Raw genomic sequence first — 16,454 nt, 5'->3', positions numbered from 1 at the left:
ATATATACATTCACTATACGTACATATTATATATACGTTATATTATATGTATCGTTATAATAATATTTAATTTGCACAAGTTACGGTATACTACACTTAACGTACGTGAGAAAAACCATTGAACGTTTGAAAGTTTATTTTATTTGAATCACACAATTAATCTTTTATTTGAATCTTACGGTCCATGTACTCCACACACACATAACACACGTTTACATGTATACTTTGTCAGTATGATAAATAGTTGAATGTATTTTAAAAAAAAAAAAAAAAAAAGAAAAAAAGAGAGAGAGAGAGAATTCTGCTCTTGACATTGAGGCCTTTTGATGTTTTATTTGCTAACCAATATTGATTTTTCCTTTTTTCTCGAAATGTTATCGATTAATATCGATCAACGAGCTATGGTCTTATTTGATGCAGAAATGATATAAATAATAGTTTAAAATTGTAAGTATAACGAATTATGTACGATTAAAATTTACGGTTTATAAAAGAATTTATGTGATACCCGAAGGAGTTTCAGGTGTATTTGCTGCAACAGAAGACTCGCATTCTCCCGTTGTGTATCCTGTTTGCAGGAGTATTAAATGAAGAATCGTGCTTTCGCATCCCCGTTACCTCAGAGTAGCGTAAGTGAGATTTATCTGACCTCTATTTTCGCGAGACGCAACTTTTCTAACATTTTATTCTTATCTCTATTTCAGGCCGATCAAACCTGTTACCTTGGATGCCTGCGTCTATGGAATGCATTTTATTCGTTTTTGACAAGAAATCCTAACATTATACGCAACTTTGTCGCCAAAATATACAGGACGTACAGGACGTCCGATAATTTTCCTCAGGACCCGATAATTTTCTTCGGGGTATCCGGGATCCGTGGTGTGCAGGTAAAACGGCTGAAACTAAACAGAAATGTCATTTTGCAAATTTCGCAATAGATAATGAAGAATTAATTAATTTGTATGAGCTAATGATATGAAGCTGGCTATATTGCCTAAGTAAAGAAGAATAGCTTACTTGTGAAGATCCTTCAGCAACGACGGATATCAACTGATAACGAGAGGCATGTTTCTTTTTGGCACGCAGCCGTATACCGCTTGCTGCGTTACTTCGCCTTTAGAAATCAGTTGATGCTCATTATTGCTAGATTTTCAGAAGTAAACTATTTTTCTTTATACAGAGTCCGGCTTACCGCTTCCTGCACGCTCATTAGTTCATGCGGATTAATTAATTCCTCATTAACTATAGCGAATTTTGCAAAATAATAAATGTGACTTTTCTGTTCAGTTTCATCCGTTATATTTGCATATCACGTATTAGGTATCAAGAATCTCCCGGTGCGCTCCGTATGCAGTTATTCCGTACGAATGAATAATTTACGATTAATTGTTAAGAATTAACAATCTCTTCACGCTATTATCTGAGATTAACAAAAGGATGGAGAATTACATTTACAAGTCGTCCGAGAAAACCCCTGTAGGTCTTCGACAAATAAAGACATTTTCTCGACTATTTCCAGCGATGTTTTTAGCTCATTTTCGAATGCTGTGAAAGAAAAGTTCCTCCGTTTCGCCATGCGCGTCGCACCGTATCCGATATGATCTCCATTATCGAGAACCCTCGCCAGCCGTCGTTTTCGCGGCGCGTTTCCCCGCATGTACTCAATTCGCCTCTGTGTGAGAAATAAATAATGCCGCGTACAAACAATTCTGCGCCCCAAACATTCCGCACCGACAATATACCACTGTTCTCAAGTTTCCCGCGCGGATAATCACGGGCGAATACATTCTTCTAACACTCTTCTCCCACCAAATGCCTCCGCAAATATTAGATTCGAATGTAAGTAGTCCAAGATACGTACGAGCCGCCCAACCGCGGAACCGTAATAAAAGTGCTCCCTCGTGCTGTTTTAGGGCGAGCACCGCCGACGTTCCCGTGAACGATGCAGCGACGACGCTGACGAAGACTCGGGAAGAAAAGTCGGCCGAGGCTAAGCGGAAGAGGAAACCTTCGGGGAAAGATCGCAGATGCGACTCGCACGCCTGCGACGCTTGTCTCAAGCGCTTCAAGAGCAAGTATCTGTTGAAGCGACACATGCTCACGCACGCGAGGTGCGAGCCGTGCGCGAAGAGCGATTCCGCGCTCGCCGACGCGGTGCCGCGCAATCAGGAGGCGCTCTCCTGCATCATCTGCGGCTTCCGCTGCAACAAAAGGTCCACGATGATCGCTCATCTGGCCGAGAAGCATGAGGAAACACCTGATGTCGCCACCACCGTCAACGGCAGCATCAGCACCGGTAGCAACGCCATCAGCGTTGCTACGAGCGGCACGAGCAACGACAAGCCGCAGCTCATATGCATCGTCTGCGGCGTGGTGTGCGCCCGTAAGGAGACCCTGAGGTCGCACTTCGTGCGCAAACACACCCAGCATTACGGCTACTCGTGCGAGCACTGCGGCAAGAAGTTCAAGATCAAGGGCGACCTCACCACGCACACCCGGCTGAACCATCGCGAGTCGCCGGTGATGTGCGACGTCTGCGGCAAGAGCTGCCGCAACAGCCACAGCCTGTACACCCATCAGAAGCACGCCCACTACAAGGCGAAGTACGAGTGCCCGCTGTGCCATCGGCGATTGGTCACCCAGGAGAACCTGGACCAGCACGTTCTGACGCAACACGAGCGCAAAGAGAAGAGCGTGTGCGAGGAGTGCGGCAAGACCTTCTTCGAGAACTACGACCTGCGGAAGCACATGAGGATCCACACCGGTGACAAGCCCTACAGTTGCACCGTCTGCGCCCGGGCCTTCGCCCGGCATAGCAGCCTCAGCCAGCACCTGCTGCTGCACACTGGCGAGCGCATCTACGCCTGCGACGTCTGCGGCAAATCCTTCGCACAGAAGGCCGGCCTCATCTGTCACCGGAAGATCCATTCGGGCACGCTGCCGCCGTTACCGGTGATACATATCGATCACATCCTCAAGGAGTTTGTTAAGAAATGAAACTGTGCACGACGACGATGATGATGGTGTGCCTTGTTTTTCGAGGATTTTCGTTCGTTCTTTTTCTGTCTTCTTTCGTTTCTATCTTCTGTTTTGTCTGGTTTAACTTGACGAGGTTATTGGCTGTCGATGACTTTGTCAGGCTTGCGATTACCTGCGATAGTGCACCATCGAGCTTGACCGGTCGTTCTATTGAGAAATAAAACTGGCAGGTGGACTGAGCGCGGAATAATTGTTTGTAGCACGATGTCGACGCGACACATGTCAAATGGAAATGTCGAGTAGAATCAACGATTTAAATTAAGGCCTATTCAGGACGCGTATCGAACGTCGAATATATTTATATTTCTGATATTTATATTTCTGATTATCAAGTTTAAACGATGTTGAAACACGCATCACTCTCAGCGTGAAATTCCACAAATGTCGCGAAATCCAGCGTTTGTAATATCTGGATTCTCTTTATTTGAAAATCAGTCTGTGATTAAATTGTATTTCCCTGAGAAGCCGAAGTCGGAGAGGTGTAAACATACACACACACACACACACACACGCACGCACACGAACACACACATACACGTTTAAAACAATTGTGTAATAATTGTGCAAAATTTGTTGTGATAACGGTACTTGTACATCTTATATCGTAAAATCCGCTTGACTGTCATCGAGATCCTTAAGGGTTGCTACATAGACTTAAATCGACTCTATGAAGGATATATTATTTATATATATGCGGTATACATTCATATACTTTATATATTTTTGTTATATTTATGTTCTAAATATTTCATGCTTAGAACTCTTGGCTGTTTGTTTTCCTTTACTTAATTTTCTACCGCTACGATATTATAGGTTACTTCGAAATATGATAATTATGATAAAAACGCATATATGTTTCTAAGATTGTTACATAATAAATACACTATTGATCATACATATACCAGGCGTACGTATGCAATGATACTTTACTCGATTGCAATTTTTTTTTATTCATGGATTTTCCCTGTTTTATGATGGCAGTTTCGTAGCTAATGCGGCTATAACGCAACGGACTGCGATGCTGAGACTGCGAGAAAGGTAGTTTTAGCATTTCACTTGTGAGTACCTTGACTGATCTGATCTCTATAGCTCTAAATACACATACGATACGTTAAGTCAGAGACTTTCATCTTGTAGAACCGTCGCGACGGTAAATCGCCCGGGAGCGATTTACAGAATAGATTTACAGCGGCACGTGATCACTTCAGGTTCCCGTGGATAACCGATCTACCGCTTGGTGTTTCAGGTACGACGAGGGCAATCCCCGCGGCATATTCATCTTCGACAAAGAATCAGTGGTGATGAAGAAGTGGCAGATCTTGGAGTTCGATGGCAAGCCGTATTACGCGTTCGTGCCTGAGGAGGAGGACGCGCCGTTGCCGGACGAAGAAGTGCCGGAGCAGGTGGAGGGTGAATTGGAGGACGAGAACGCGAACCTCGAAATGAAAGAGGAATTGGTCTTCGACGATGAGGTCTACTACGACTCGACGGAGGAGAAGCCGTATGACGACGAAGGCAATGTCTTCAACGGGGACGTCGACGAGCGGGAGCAGGACGTGAAGCCGATCACGCTAAACGGCGCCAGCGAGGACGACAAAACGAATCTGTATCAGGTGAAATATCAGGGTAACATGGTGACCCTCGAGAAGCTCACGTCCGCGGCGCAGGATCATCAGGTGGTGGTGGAGACGGCGAAGGAGACCGAGGAATACCCGACGGAGGAGTTTTACGATTACGAGGTGGCGGAAGTAGCGGACATCGAGTACCTCGACGATGAGATAACGGATCCGTGCGTCGACGACGACAACGGTGGCGACTCGAAGTCGCCCGGTAAGTCGTCCAAGAGCGACACCGGCAACGCGCTCAAGTGTCGCGTCTGCTCGGAGACGTTCAGCTCGGAGATCTCCTTCAGGAAACACGTGGCGTGGACGCACAAAAAGAAGGTGTGCATCAAGGAGGACGGCGCCTTCATATGCGCCGTGTGCGACTACCGGACGTTGAAGAAGAGCCTGTTCGCGGCACACCTCGAGCGGAAGCACGAGACTTGGTCGAGGAAGCGGCCGAACACCATGCTGTTTCCGTGCACTGCTTGCGGCTTCGTGTGCCGCTCGAAGCACTCCCTGCAGTCGCACTTCATCCGCAAGCACACGGATCGCTACGAGCACCAGTGCACATTCTGCACGAAGAAGTTCAAAGTCAAGGGCGACCTCACCAACCACATACGCTTCCACCACAAGGAGAAGCCGGTCAAGTGCGACGTGTGCGGCAAGCTCTGCCTGAACAGCGGCTCCTTGTACGTGCACCAAAAATGGGCGCACTTCAAGCCCAAGTACGAGTGCCACATCTGCAAGCGGCGCATGGTCACGCAGGAGAACCTCGATCAGCATCTGCTGACGCAGCACGAGAAGCGCGACAAGATCGTGTGCGCGGAGTGCGGCAAAACCTTCACCAAGAAAGACTCCTTCAAGCGGCACATGGTCGTGCATACCGGCTGCAAGCCCCACTCCTGCCTGATCTGCAACAAGCCGTTCGCCAGGCGGTCGCAATTGCGCCAACACCTGCTGATACATACCGGCAAACGGCCGTTCATCTGTGACATTTGCGGCAAGGCGTTCACGCAAAAGCCCGGCTTGATCTGCCACCGCAAGACCCACCCCGGCCCGCACCCGCCGCTACCGGTGATGCCGATCGCGGACTTCGTTAAGGAATTCACAGAGGGATACGTGCAGGAGATCAACGCGCGCGAGAGCGAAGAGAAGATTGACGAGGAGGTATAAACGCGCCTCCGTCGTCGTACACGCGAGTCTCGCGAGGAAGTATCCGCGAATCCTGGCTCTTCGAGCTCGACGAACTTCTGGCGGTGTGTTGAGAGGAACTGGAGACGCGCGAATGACGGTGTGCTCGCTTCGCTGCTCTGTTGCCCTTCGTAACGGTGGTCTCCAAATTCGAGTTCAGGAGGCACTTTTTCATGTGTCTCTTAAATTATGTGAAATGGTGGGAAATATTGAGAATTCAAGTTTAACGATAGATCAAGGCCTGCAAAATGACACGAGCCGGAATCGGATAAAAATATTTCCAAGGAGAATTTTTGGAAAAATTTCCGTTTGAAAAATGTCGAAAGTTCATCTCGCAACGGATACGATCCGCTGAAGCTGCAAACGCTTTGTTGAGGGATTTGCAACGTGAATTTGCCCTATCCAATGAAAGTTCAATCGCACAATAGCTATTAGCTACAATTTGACAAAAACAGAAATTATAAAAATCCTTATAACAATCTTTTTAAAATTATAACAATCTTTTTTCCTAAGAAAACGTTTTTGGCAGAATTTTTTTCAAATGAGATTGTGTTTCAGAAGAATTTTTTCAAACGATTGTATGTGCGCGAAAGCGGAAGCGCCCTCTTGAATTTGAGGTCGTAAATCATACTTTTGGAGGACCATTCGGCAAGAATAAAGCATACCGTTTTATTCATATCTTGAGTTTTACTTCACATGCCCGCAAAAGTTTATCCAAATCGAAGAGTTCGTGACATTTCCTCGCGAGTACGCGAGGCGCGTATCTTGAATTCTTCCTCCTTCTAACGGATATCTATAACAGCGCAAGCGGATAATTTGTTGCACGGTGCGAATGACGAAATTGTTAAATTGTTCGGTAGGTTCGTATTGATTTTTATGAAAAAAAAAAATACAGTCCAAAGCGATACTCCTTGACAGTTAGACATAACTTTGTTTTTCGTCATTTTTTTTATATCTTCTGCCATCGGAAAGAACGGTCCATGCATTATTCAATGAAGTTATGTCTAACTGTAAATTGTACTGGCTTCGTATCTTTCGCAAAGATCCGTATGAATTTCTCGAGCACCGAATAATCGGAATTTTCTTCGGCTTCGTCGGGTGCGTTATGCACCTCGGCGTTACTATCCGGCGATTGTAAAGATTTTGTAAATGAAATAACTGTTTGTCCCGACCTCTCTCCTGTGCGAAATTGTCCCCATCAAGCTATTAACAAGCGAGAGTCCTACTGCACGCATCACTGACGTATCTGAACGATACGATACTTACATTGAGAATTTATTCTATCCCGTACACTTTCAAAATACTGTTGGAAGTTAGCTTGACGTGAGGGCGTATGTTTCTCGCGATATCTATGTATGATAAAACACACGATAAAAACATGTGCATGTAATGTAACACACATGTGAGGCAGAGAAGAGAGAACGATCTTGAGATCGGCACAGGCGAACGTAAGTGATCGTTTGCGACCGTCGACGACTTATTTGTATGCTAATTTGAATAAAGCAAGAATGGAGATGTAAGATGTATAGGGCGATGTGATTGTAAATTATACATTTCCAAGAAAACAAGGCAAAAAGAGCTTTATCCTTGTCGGTTCAGCTTTCAACCTATCCTATAGGTCTGTTCTTTATCGTCGAACTAATGCTTTGTCGGTGAATTTTCGGAGAAAGTTTAAAAAGAAACAGATACACAACTGTGAAAGATGAGAGAAATGGAGCTGGTGCAAGCTAGTGCAGAGCCAGCTATGAAGAACAAACCTTGTGTTTTTTCAAGGTCTCAATTGTTCACATCAATACCGGAAAAACATTAAAATCTAAATTAAGTTAACTTATCTTCGACGGTGCAAGAAAGTGATTTTTTCGCGAAGAAATTCTGTTTACAACTAAGGAAAAATATAGACTTCCTAGACGCAATATGAAAACAATCATTCGTCTCTTTTAAATCTATTTTCGAAATTCTTCGATTTTGTCCTTATATTATAATTTTGGCTCGACACTTTCCGCTGGAAAGTCGTTAATTAGCGGAATTCTTTTAAACAAAATTCTCATATATGTGAAGTATTTGTTCGCATAGTGAAGTAATTGTCGACATACGAAAATGTATAATTGCTCTATACATATATAACTTAAACCTTCGCGTCTATTGTATAGTAAGTAATCTTCTGTTATTCAGAGCTACTGTCGTATTGTATGAAGAAACATTTAATTTCCCACATGCTCGTCGTTTTCTTCGTCGCTGGTCATACATGTATAACTGTCCGAAATTAGCAAGAACGTTTTGCGTCATTATGAGGCTTTATTGTATTATTATGTCATTGATTCGTTCATAATAAATGCATTCCACGGTCATCGGTTTCTTCATGCATCGTACACGTTCTCTGAAATATACCGCTTATATATCAGTTTAGATGTAACGATATACCGAATAGCTCTTTGCACGAGGAAGAAACGAAAAGGAGGGAACGTACGCCACAGAGTTATTTTTTCTAAGACAATACAATTACACCGACAGTTACACACAAGCATACATACACATATACATACACAGATTTCCGTTTTAAATAAATATTTTCAACAGCACGGATCTCTGTGTAAATTACCTTTTGAGGGCGACAATTCATGCTTAAAGCTCCCGTTTCTTTGCCGAAGTCTCATTTTGATTAATAAAGTCAGGAGCGAGAAAATGTATGTCCAGAATTCTCGCGGAATGCGTTGAAATAAAAGGACATGTCCACAAAATGACTCTGGTGATCGATCGAGCGTATTTGTGAAATATTCCGAAAACTTTTCCTTTCAAAGTTGATAAAATTAACTTGACAAAATCACGGGGAAAGCTAAGCTAAGGAGGAAGATTGCGCGTCATGTTAATTTTATCGATTGTTAGGACAAAAGGAAAATCTTATAAATATGGTCGATCGATCTCAACCTCGTAAACACCAATCAGTAACATTACATCAATGTTATAATTTTCCACTCAACAAATTAACTGTTATATAAGGTGTCCGGAAAGTTTTGACAGAGTACTCATGTACAGGTGTAGAACAGGTTAAATTGAGTAGGAAAGTCATGTAGCATTTTGCAGATTAATTTTGCAGATAATTAATTCCTCAGTAACTATTGCGAACTTTGCAAAATTATATATAGCTTTCCTGCTCAGTTTTATTCATTCTATCTGTATACGAGCGTTCTGTCAAGACTTTCCGGGTACCCCGTATACAATGCATGTTATATTGCGCATTGTTGAGTGAGAAATTATAACATTGATGTAATATTACCGTTAGTTGGTATTGGAAAGTGTCATCTTATGGACACATTTTTTTACTTCAACGTATTTCGCAAAAATTTCGAACATTTGCTCGCTTCTGACGTCACCAAGCAAGACGCCTGCAGCGGAACCAGGCGTCTTAACTATTAATATATTAGTACCTTACGTACGTATTATTAATATAATAGTACATACCGATATATATGTACTCTGAGAATATGATCTCTCGTAATAAAAACGGACGCTTCATTGGCGAGACCCTCCGAGAAAACGGTCCGATTGTCACAGAACGTTCTGTAAAGTCACGATACGAGATAAGTATACTTCTCACATTGCGCCTCTCGCTCGGAGTCTCTAATGATTAATGCTCTCCCTTCAACTTTCAGGTACGCGAGTGATACGGATCCCCTCAGTATTCATGAAGCATATTTCGTGATAAGCGCCGGAGACCCCCTGAAGTGCGACGCGGGACGTGTGAGAAAATTCACACCAAGGACCCTAATCACGAACAAGTCGCGCGTTAGAGCGCTCTCGTTGGGAAGGTCCCACGAGAAGTTCGCGGAAACGACGGAGAGGTTCGGGAACAAGAATTCGTGGACTTGTCGCGTGTGCTCGGCGACGTTTCCGCACGAATTGCAACTGAAGAGTCACTCGAGGAGCCACCCTGTCTCCTGCGAGTATTGCTACATGCGGTTCCAGCTGAAGGGCGAGCTGCAGCGCCACATTAAGCAGGTGCACATGGGTCAGCGAGTGTACTTTTGCAGCCACTGCGACGTCGTGCTCAAGAACAAGATATCGCTGCACGACCACCAGGTGAGGAAGCACACGGAGGGCCGCAACTACGTGTGCCACGACTGCGGCAAGAGCTTCAAGATGAAGAACGATCTGTCCGTGCACGTGCGCAACATCCATGGCGATGGGCGCGAGGCGGTGTGCGACGTGTGCGGCAAGACCTGCAGGAATGAGTACGTCTTGAAAAGGCACTTAAAGTACGAGCACAACTACAGCTTCGGCTGCCAAGTGTGCAAGAGGAAACTGAGCACGCGCGAGTCGCTGCAGCAACATCTGAAGCTGCACGAACGCAAACTCCGGTGCGAGGTGTGTCTGAAGCTCCTCTGCAACAAAAACACCTTGAGGCAGCACATGAGGATCCACGCGGACCTCAGGCCGTACGAATGCACCGTCTGCGACAAGAGCTTCCGCAGGCAGTGCACGTACAAGCAGCACCTGATCACGCACACCAATGCCCGGCCCTACGTTTGCGACGTTTGCGGCCAGACTTTCACCCAGAAGCCGGGCCTGCTCTGGCATCGAAAGAGACACCCTGGCCCGCTACCGCCGTTCCCGAACATGTCCATCGATCACGTGATAAAGCATTTGCTGAATGCGGGCAAAGAAGCGTGATGAAGGAAGAGCGAAGACGAGAAGTCAGAATCTTGGAATTCAGAAGCTCGGACACAATTTCCCGAGAAGTCGTAATAACGAAATCCGTATCCCGAAATTGTCTCGAGGTGTATGATCGTTCCGAGGAGGAAACACACACACGCGCGCGCGCAGTCGGCAGATTAGTAATTGCAACTTTTTTTTTTCCCCGACGAGTTTTATAACGCAGTTCGCATCCAGTAGTAAAATATATCTCCTGAGAACGATTAAGAAGCAAATTAGATATAATGCTGTACAACGAGACGGTTTCGGTATTTCGGGAAAGTCTCGGGTATTCGGATTTCGGTGTTACAATTCTTCAGAAGACTGCTCCGATTTTTTTAAATTTCAGTAGATTATTTTTCCGGGGCAATCCACCGCATTTCACATCCCGAGGGACTTACGACGTGGAGAAGACATTTTTGTATATGTGTGTGTGTGCGTGTGTGTACGTATTTTGGGAAAGAATCTTGTAACGAACGAATAAATGACGTGATGCAAATCATATTTCTACGACGGGTAATTTTCTTCCACGGAGAATAAAAACTTACTGCGGCAAATTGAAAGATACTGCGGAAAACTGAGAAAAAAAAAACCTCCGGTTCTTTCCGAACTGTGACGAGTGTTTTCTGATACGAACCCCTGATTAACCATTCTTTTTACTGTACAAATAGTATCCTTCATTTGCGTAGTATCGGCCTTTTGCAACAATCGTAACGGAGATCAACAAGAGACTGTTGCAATTGAAGGGCCATTGCTATCACTCCTGTGTAATCTTTGAGACTCTTCTTGCATTTTCCGCGAAGATGCGTCGGCTGTAAATCAAAGTGTTCTCGAGCGAAGCGCGCGTACACTGTCCCTGCCGGAGAAAGAAATTTGGCAACGCACAAGGCACCTCCCGTACCCCCGAATTTATAATGACGAGGATTCTCTTGTGTTCTAGGTTCGCCCAGTTGCTGCAGATCAACGACATCAAGATCGAGGGCTCGCACATGTCGCACGCATTCTTGGCGAGGATGTCGGCAAACGCGGGCGGCAATCTGACCAACAGCAAGGAAAACAAGCGAGCGATGCGCAAGTCCCTGCGCGTGCATTACGCCTGCGACATTTGCTCCTTCCTGTGCCGCACGAAGGGCAGCCTGCGGAAGCACGCGCAGTTGCACAGGAACACGTGCCGGATATGCGGCGAGCGCTTTGTCGCGACCGACAAGCTCGAGATTCACATGGTTCTGAATCACGGCGAGGCTAAGTACTCCTGCCAGCTCTGCTACACCGTCACCTGGAGCGTGCCGGACATGACGGAGCATTTCTCCGCGCGGCACCTCGACCCGAGCCACAATAACTGCAGCATCTGCAACAAGGAGTACCGCTCGAAGATCGGCATACAGAGGCACATGTACAAGCACCACTGCAGCGTCTCGGTAGCCTGCACCCTCTGCAGGCGCATCTACAAGAGCGTGAGCGCCCTGAAGACGCACACCAGGCTGGTGCACATCAAGTCCGGCTACCAGTGCGGCATCTGCAAGCGACGCGTCGCCACCGCGGCCTCCCTCGAGGCGCACATGCGCCGGCACGAGAACACCGGCCAGCCGAACAATCCGGAGACCTACGTGTGCACCACCTGCGGCGAGTCCTTCCTGAACAAGCGCGACCTCAAGAGCCACGTGGTCAGCCACGGCAGGATCAAACCGCACGTGTGCCCGGTCTGCCGGAAGGCCTTCGAGGAGCGACGCGTCCAGGTGCAGCACATACTGACGCATATGAACACGCCGTTGTACGTGTGCGACGTGTGCGGGATGAAGTACTCGCGACGGGCCACCCTGGTGCGCCACAGGAGCACGCATCCCGGACCGCTCGGCGCGCTGCCGGAGATACCGGTGACGGACATTGTCACCGAGTTCGTGAAGAACTACCTGAACGAGAGCAAAAACATGCCGAATTCGTAGTTCGAGCTCATCCGCGACCGAGCCCGAGTTGTTTTCGTTTCTGCGCGGGGAAGGAAGCTCTTTGCGGGCTCAGCTGTCTTGAGTAATGACATCGGATGCGAGGCAACGCGTATGCCGGAAATTCTTACGGGATATGTTGAAACGAAAAGTAATGTTTATGCAATAATGCTCGTGATCGATTGAGCGGGTTTGTAAAATATTTCGCGAACTTTCCTTTTACTTTAACAATCTCAATAAGTCAATGAGTGGCCGTAAAATAACACGCCAAGATCGTGAGAAGAAATAAGCTGAAAAGGGAGGTCGCAGGTCGCGTTAAACTTACGGTTATTTATTGATGTCAGAACAGGAGGAGGTTTTCGGAATATTTTGCAAATATGACCAATCGATCGCGAGTGTCATTTTGCGAACACGTCCTTTTATTTCGACGTATTTGGCAGGAATTTTCGGCTTGCGTTTCTCGCTTCTGAAGTCATTAATCAAGACGGCTACGGCGAAAGAACTGGAACCTTAATGTGACATAATGAACGAACCCAACGTGCGTCGGTTGGAGGAAACGGAATTTCTGATTCTTGTAACCGAATTTGATTTGTTAGAATCGGAAATTCCGTTTTCATCCGATCAAAACACGTTTGATTAGTTTATCGTCGCGGTTAATTCAACCGGTCTTTTCTCTCCGTGTGTAACGCGAGTTTTCCTTTAGCCCCGGGTTAATCCTCCGATCAGCGAGATACTTATGAAATACACATACACTGATTCCTGATAGCGTAGAATAAAACCTTCGGTTTCGGTTATCCGCAAGTCAGAATGTTTTCATTTTTATAAGTGCGTGCGCGAAGGAGGAGGGACTGTATATTAAAAGAGTTACTTCTCATCGGGATACATACATTAATTTATTAGTTGGTCCTGTTTACAAGTTTATTAGACGATATCGCCGTATAGTTACACACCGAATGCGAGAGTTGCTTTTCCGTTTGATTTCATGTAGACGTAGGATTTTCCTAGAGTAAAGAGACAAAAACGCATGAGAGAACTGTGCAGACTTTTCGAGATATTTTTTAGGACGAATCGATGTTTTCAATTGTATTGTCGCGAATCGCAGTTTATAAAGTAAGGATATATTTGTTGATTCTCTCTCTCATACACACACACGTACACATACATACAGGTATATATATATATATATATGTATATATATATATATATATATATATATACGATTTTCTGTTGATAATGTTATGACGCTATATTTTGTAACAAAATGCGGTTCGATTTCTATATGAATATTGGTGCAATACGCGTGTGCCGTAAGTTTATTTAAAAATATACAAGCGATTAACGATTCAAAGTTATGCTGTCGGAATTATTCGATCGATCTCTGTCCCTCTCTTAATAGACACGTACACACTGAGAGAAATTATAATTATTTTCCTCAATTATTCACCCTCAATTATTTACTCTTTTTATGTTTAAAATAGTAGTAATAATATGTATGCCAAGTTATTGCTGCTGACACACACTCTCTCTCTTTGTAGTAACACTTACTAGAAAAAATGAATCTCCCGACTACAATTCTTTCGCTACGATGATTATAGTTACGAATAATGTTTTTTCTCTCAGTATACGCATTCGTCTAATCGATCGGTTCTCATGTCTCGTAAGGTAAGTCACCAATCCCCCGCCACCGTTCGCCACAATTAACTCTTGTACTGACACGCGCTCTTTTTTAGGTGGTCCATAAGTTTTGCGTTGCATTACGAAAAGTTCGCGCCGTCATATCTAATACAACCTTCCGTAAATCCCTGCGGAACTTCGAGTTACGAGTTAGGAAGGCAAGATCATCAGACGAATAAAGTATCCCTCGAACGTTCTACCGAACCGCCTCCGATAGTTATTACAAACCGATCCTGAGAGTCACATCTCTCCCTTCATCGTCGAACACCGTCGACGACGTCTGCGACCGATAGACGTAAAATGAAATCGTACCGTCGACTTGCACCCAACGATAACGCAAACGTGCACCTTTTGTGTTTTAGAATGGTGGATCCGTTGAACGTTGAATCCAACGTGATCCAGAAATCGTTCGTCGGGACCGAGTGCGAATGGAATGGGAATGGCGGGGCGGAGCGAGAAGAACGGTCATCGGGAGACGAGACAGACGTGAAGAAGATGAGCACAGATCCGAGAGCCAATTCGCGAATCGAGGCGGCGGCGAGTCGACCGGCCAAGAGGAGGGCGACGACGTGCGTGGAGTGCGAGCATTGTCGGCGCAAGTTCCTGGAGAAGAGCAATCTCGCGGAGCATCTGAAGCAACACAGGCAGCGCGCCCAAGACTGCCCGAAGACATTCAGCCGACAACACTGCCTGATCGCCGAGAAGGATCACCATCAGCAACGGGTGTACGAGTGCAGCGTGTGCGAGTACAAGAGCAACAATAAGGGCACCCTGAAGAATCACTACATCCGGCTGCACACGAGCAGCTATGACTACTCGTGCGACACATGCGGCAAGCAGTTCAAGATCAAGAAGGCGCTGAACCACCACATGAAGCAGAACCACGGCGGCGCGCCGCCGATCGTCTGCGACGTGTGCGGCCATTACAGCAAAAACCTGCACGCTCTCAAGGCCCACATGAAGTACCGTCACTACAAGCCGGAGTTCGTTTGTCGGATTTGCCGGCGCGGCATGACCACGCAGGAGAACCTCGAGCAGCACCTCACGTGGCACGAGACCCGGGAGAAGGTGCTGTGTCCGACCTGCGGCAAGAGGTTCCGCGGCCGCGACCTTGACTCGCATATGCGAGTGCACACCGGCGTGAAGCCGTTCCCCTGCCCGGTATGCGGCAAAACCTTCCGCCGTCAGACCGCCCAGGAGCAGCATGTACTGATTCATACGGGCAAGAGGCCCTACATCTGCGACATCTGTGGCCAGGCGTTCGCTCAGAAGCCCGGTCTGATCTGCCACAGGAAGAGGCACCCCGGGCCGCTTCCACCGCTACCGGTGGTCTCCATCAAGAGTATCGTTACGGAGTTCACGAGGGAATACGCGACTAAAAATGCGCTCATCAAGATCGAGTAGAAAGGACACGTAGGAGGGAATGGAGGAAAGAGAGAGAGAGAGAGGGAGAGAGCTCGTACTCTGTCTGTCCAATGCACTCTCCGGCGAGAAGGCATCGTGGAATTATGTCTACAGGCGCTTTCCTCACGCCGAGTTTTCGCGGCCGAATGTCACTCTACGAGTTTTTCTATTGTATTTTACATTCGCTTTTTTCCAATAAATCCACGGTTTTCGTATATTTTTAATAAATCTGTTAACATTTTTTGCGCGTATAAGTGTTGATATGCGAGAAAGAGTTAGCGATTTTTCCTTAAGCGCACAGCCCTGCGTCACACGCCGCTCGTTATCAGTTGATATCTACAGTTGTTCCACAGGAAATCATAAGATATCTTTCTTACAAGCTGAAAGCCATCTTTCTTGACTGGCTTGCAGGCTCCTCTGTCGCTTTCGATTCACTCATGTCGTTTAATTCAACGCTCGGAATTATTTGCATTTTCGAAGTGATTTCGAAGGCTACGCCTATTTATCTTCCCCCTGTCTTTCCCGCTCGTCCTTTGAGCCATGTGATTGATGAAAAATTGAGAAATATTCTGTATTCGTCGTGCAGAGTGTTGTTAATATCAACGAATATCTCGATAACAATACTTAAGATGTACATGAAAAAGAATTAGCTTCAATTAGTTTAATTTCTATTTCCCTACCTTCAATTCGTATTTTATTTCTTGTTTTTGTTTAATCATCGTTGAGAAAGCTTAGCCTCTTGAAAGATCAAAAAGAGAACTGGACAGATAATTTAATATTCGATACCGCAATTAAGCTCAGCAATTGAGCTATAGATCCCATTTCGCGTTTGGCATTACTTAATTCGATCCAATTTGTGTTTTAGTGGCTCGCCTGTGGATCCTCTATACATCCCGGATTTCAATAATTCTTG

The 16,454-nt window shown here is 45.8% G+C and overlaps 5 protein-coding genes across 5 annotated transcripts in view; all 5 read left to right on the top strand.

The window, feature by feature from the left end:
* LOC106742923 (zinc finger protein 3-like) overlaps window positions 1–7,360 on the top strand; it is a 53,664-nt gene extending 46,304 nt beyond the window's left edge. The window contains exon 5 of the mRNA XM_014616286.1: window positions 4,286–7,360. Within this exon, the coding sequence (XP_014471772.1) occupies window positions 4,286–5,816 (1,531 nt within the window). The 3' untranslated portion in view covers window positions 5,817–7,360. The remainder of the gene's footprint in view (window positions 1–4,285) is intronic.
* Window positions 3–4,278, top strand: LOC106742926 (zinc finger protein 93-like). Its single transcript, XM_014616292.1, has 3 exons — window positions 3–629; window positions 705–1,839; window positions 1,914–4,278. Coding segments are annotated over exons 2-3 (1,086 nt in total). The 5' UTR covers window positions 3–629; window positions 705–1,837; the 3' UTR covers window positions 2,998–4,278.
* Window positions 7,361–7,536: 176 nt separating the features above from the next.
* Window positions 7,537–10,502, top strand: LOC106742913 (zinc finger protein 761-like). The gene is made up of 2 exons (XM_014616271.1): window positions 7,537–7,607; window positions 9,485–10,502. Exons 1-2 carry the CDS (start codon window positions 7,537–7,539, stop codon window positions 10,500–10,502), a joined length of 1,089 nt encoding a protein of 362 aa, XP_014471757.1.
* A 266-nt stretch (window positions 10,503–10,768) lies between these two features.
* Window positions 10,769–12,466, top strand: LOC106742912 (zinc finger protein 596-like). Its single transcript, XM_014616268.1, has 3 exons — window positions 10,769–10,792; window positions 11,213–11,337; window positions 11,464–12,466. Exons 1-3 carry the CDS (start codon window positions 10,769–10,771, stop codon window positions 12,464–12,466), a joined length of 1,152 nt encoding a protein of 383 aa, XP_014471754.1.
* Window positions 12,467–13,678: 1,212 nt separating this feature from the next.
* Window positions 13,679–16,400, top strand: LOC106742927 (zinc finger protein 525-like). The gene is made up of 2 exons (XM_014616293.1): window positions 13,679–14,295; window positions 14,500–16,400. Exon 2 carries the CDS (start codon window positions 14,501–14,503, stop codon window positions 15,539–15,541), a length of 1,041 nt encoding a protein of 346 aa, XP_014471779.1. The 5' UTR covers window positions 13,679–14,295; window position 14,500; the 3' UTR covers window positions 15,542–16,400.
* Window positions 16,401–16,454: the final 54 nt, after the last annotated feature.

Source organism: Dinoponera quadriceps, unplaced genomic scaffold (genome assembly GCF_001313825.1).
Source record: "Dinoponera quadriceps isolate SergipeBrazil2010 unplaced genomic scaffold, ASM131382v1 scaffold946, whole genome shotgun sequence".
NCBI lineage: Eukaryota > Metazoa > Arthropoda > Insecta > Hymenoptera > Formicidae > Dinoponera > Dinoponera quadriceps.
The sequence above is the reverse complement of the archived record's forward strand: the minus strand, read 5'-3'. Positions and strand labels throughout refer to the sequence as shown.

Bases quoted from the DNA above. Each gene is read 5' to 3' on its own strand.
- LOC106742913 (XM_014616271.1), top strand. From the start codon at position 7,537: ATGAGAGAAATGGAGCTGGTGCAAGCTAGTGCAGAGCCAGCTATGAAG. The intron at 7,608-9,484 runs GTCTCAATTGTT...TTCAACTTTCAG, and splicing joins AAACCTTGTGTTTTTTCAAG to GTACGCGAGTGATACGGATC.
- LOC106742912 (XM_014616268.1), top strand. From the start codon at position 10,769: ATGCTGTACAACGAGACGGTTTCG. The intron at 10,793-11,212 runs GTATTTCGGGAA...TCATTTGCGTAG, and splicing joins TGTACAACGAGACGGTTTCG to TATCGGCCTTTTGCAACAAT. The intron at 11,338-11,463 runs GTAAATCAAAGT...CTTGTGTTCTAG, and splicing joins TCCGCGAAGATGCGTCGGCT to GTTCGCCCAGTTGCTGCAGA.
- LOC106742927 (XM_014616293.1), top strand. From the start codon at position 14,501: ATGGTGGATCCGTTGAACGTTGAATCCAACGTGATCCAGAAATCGTTC.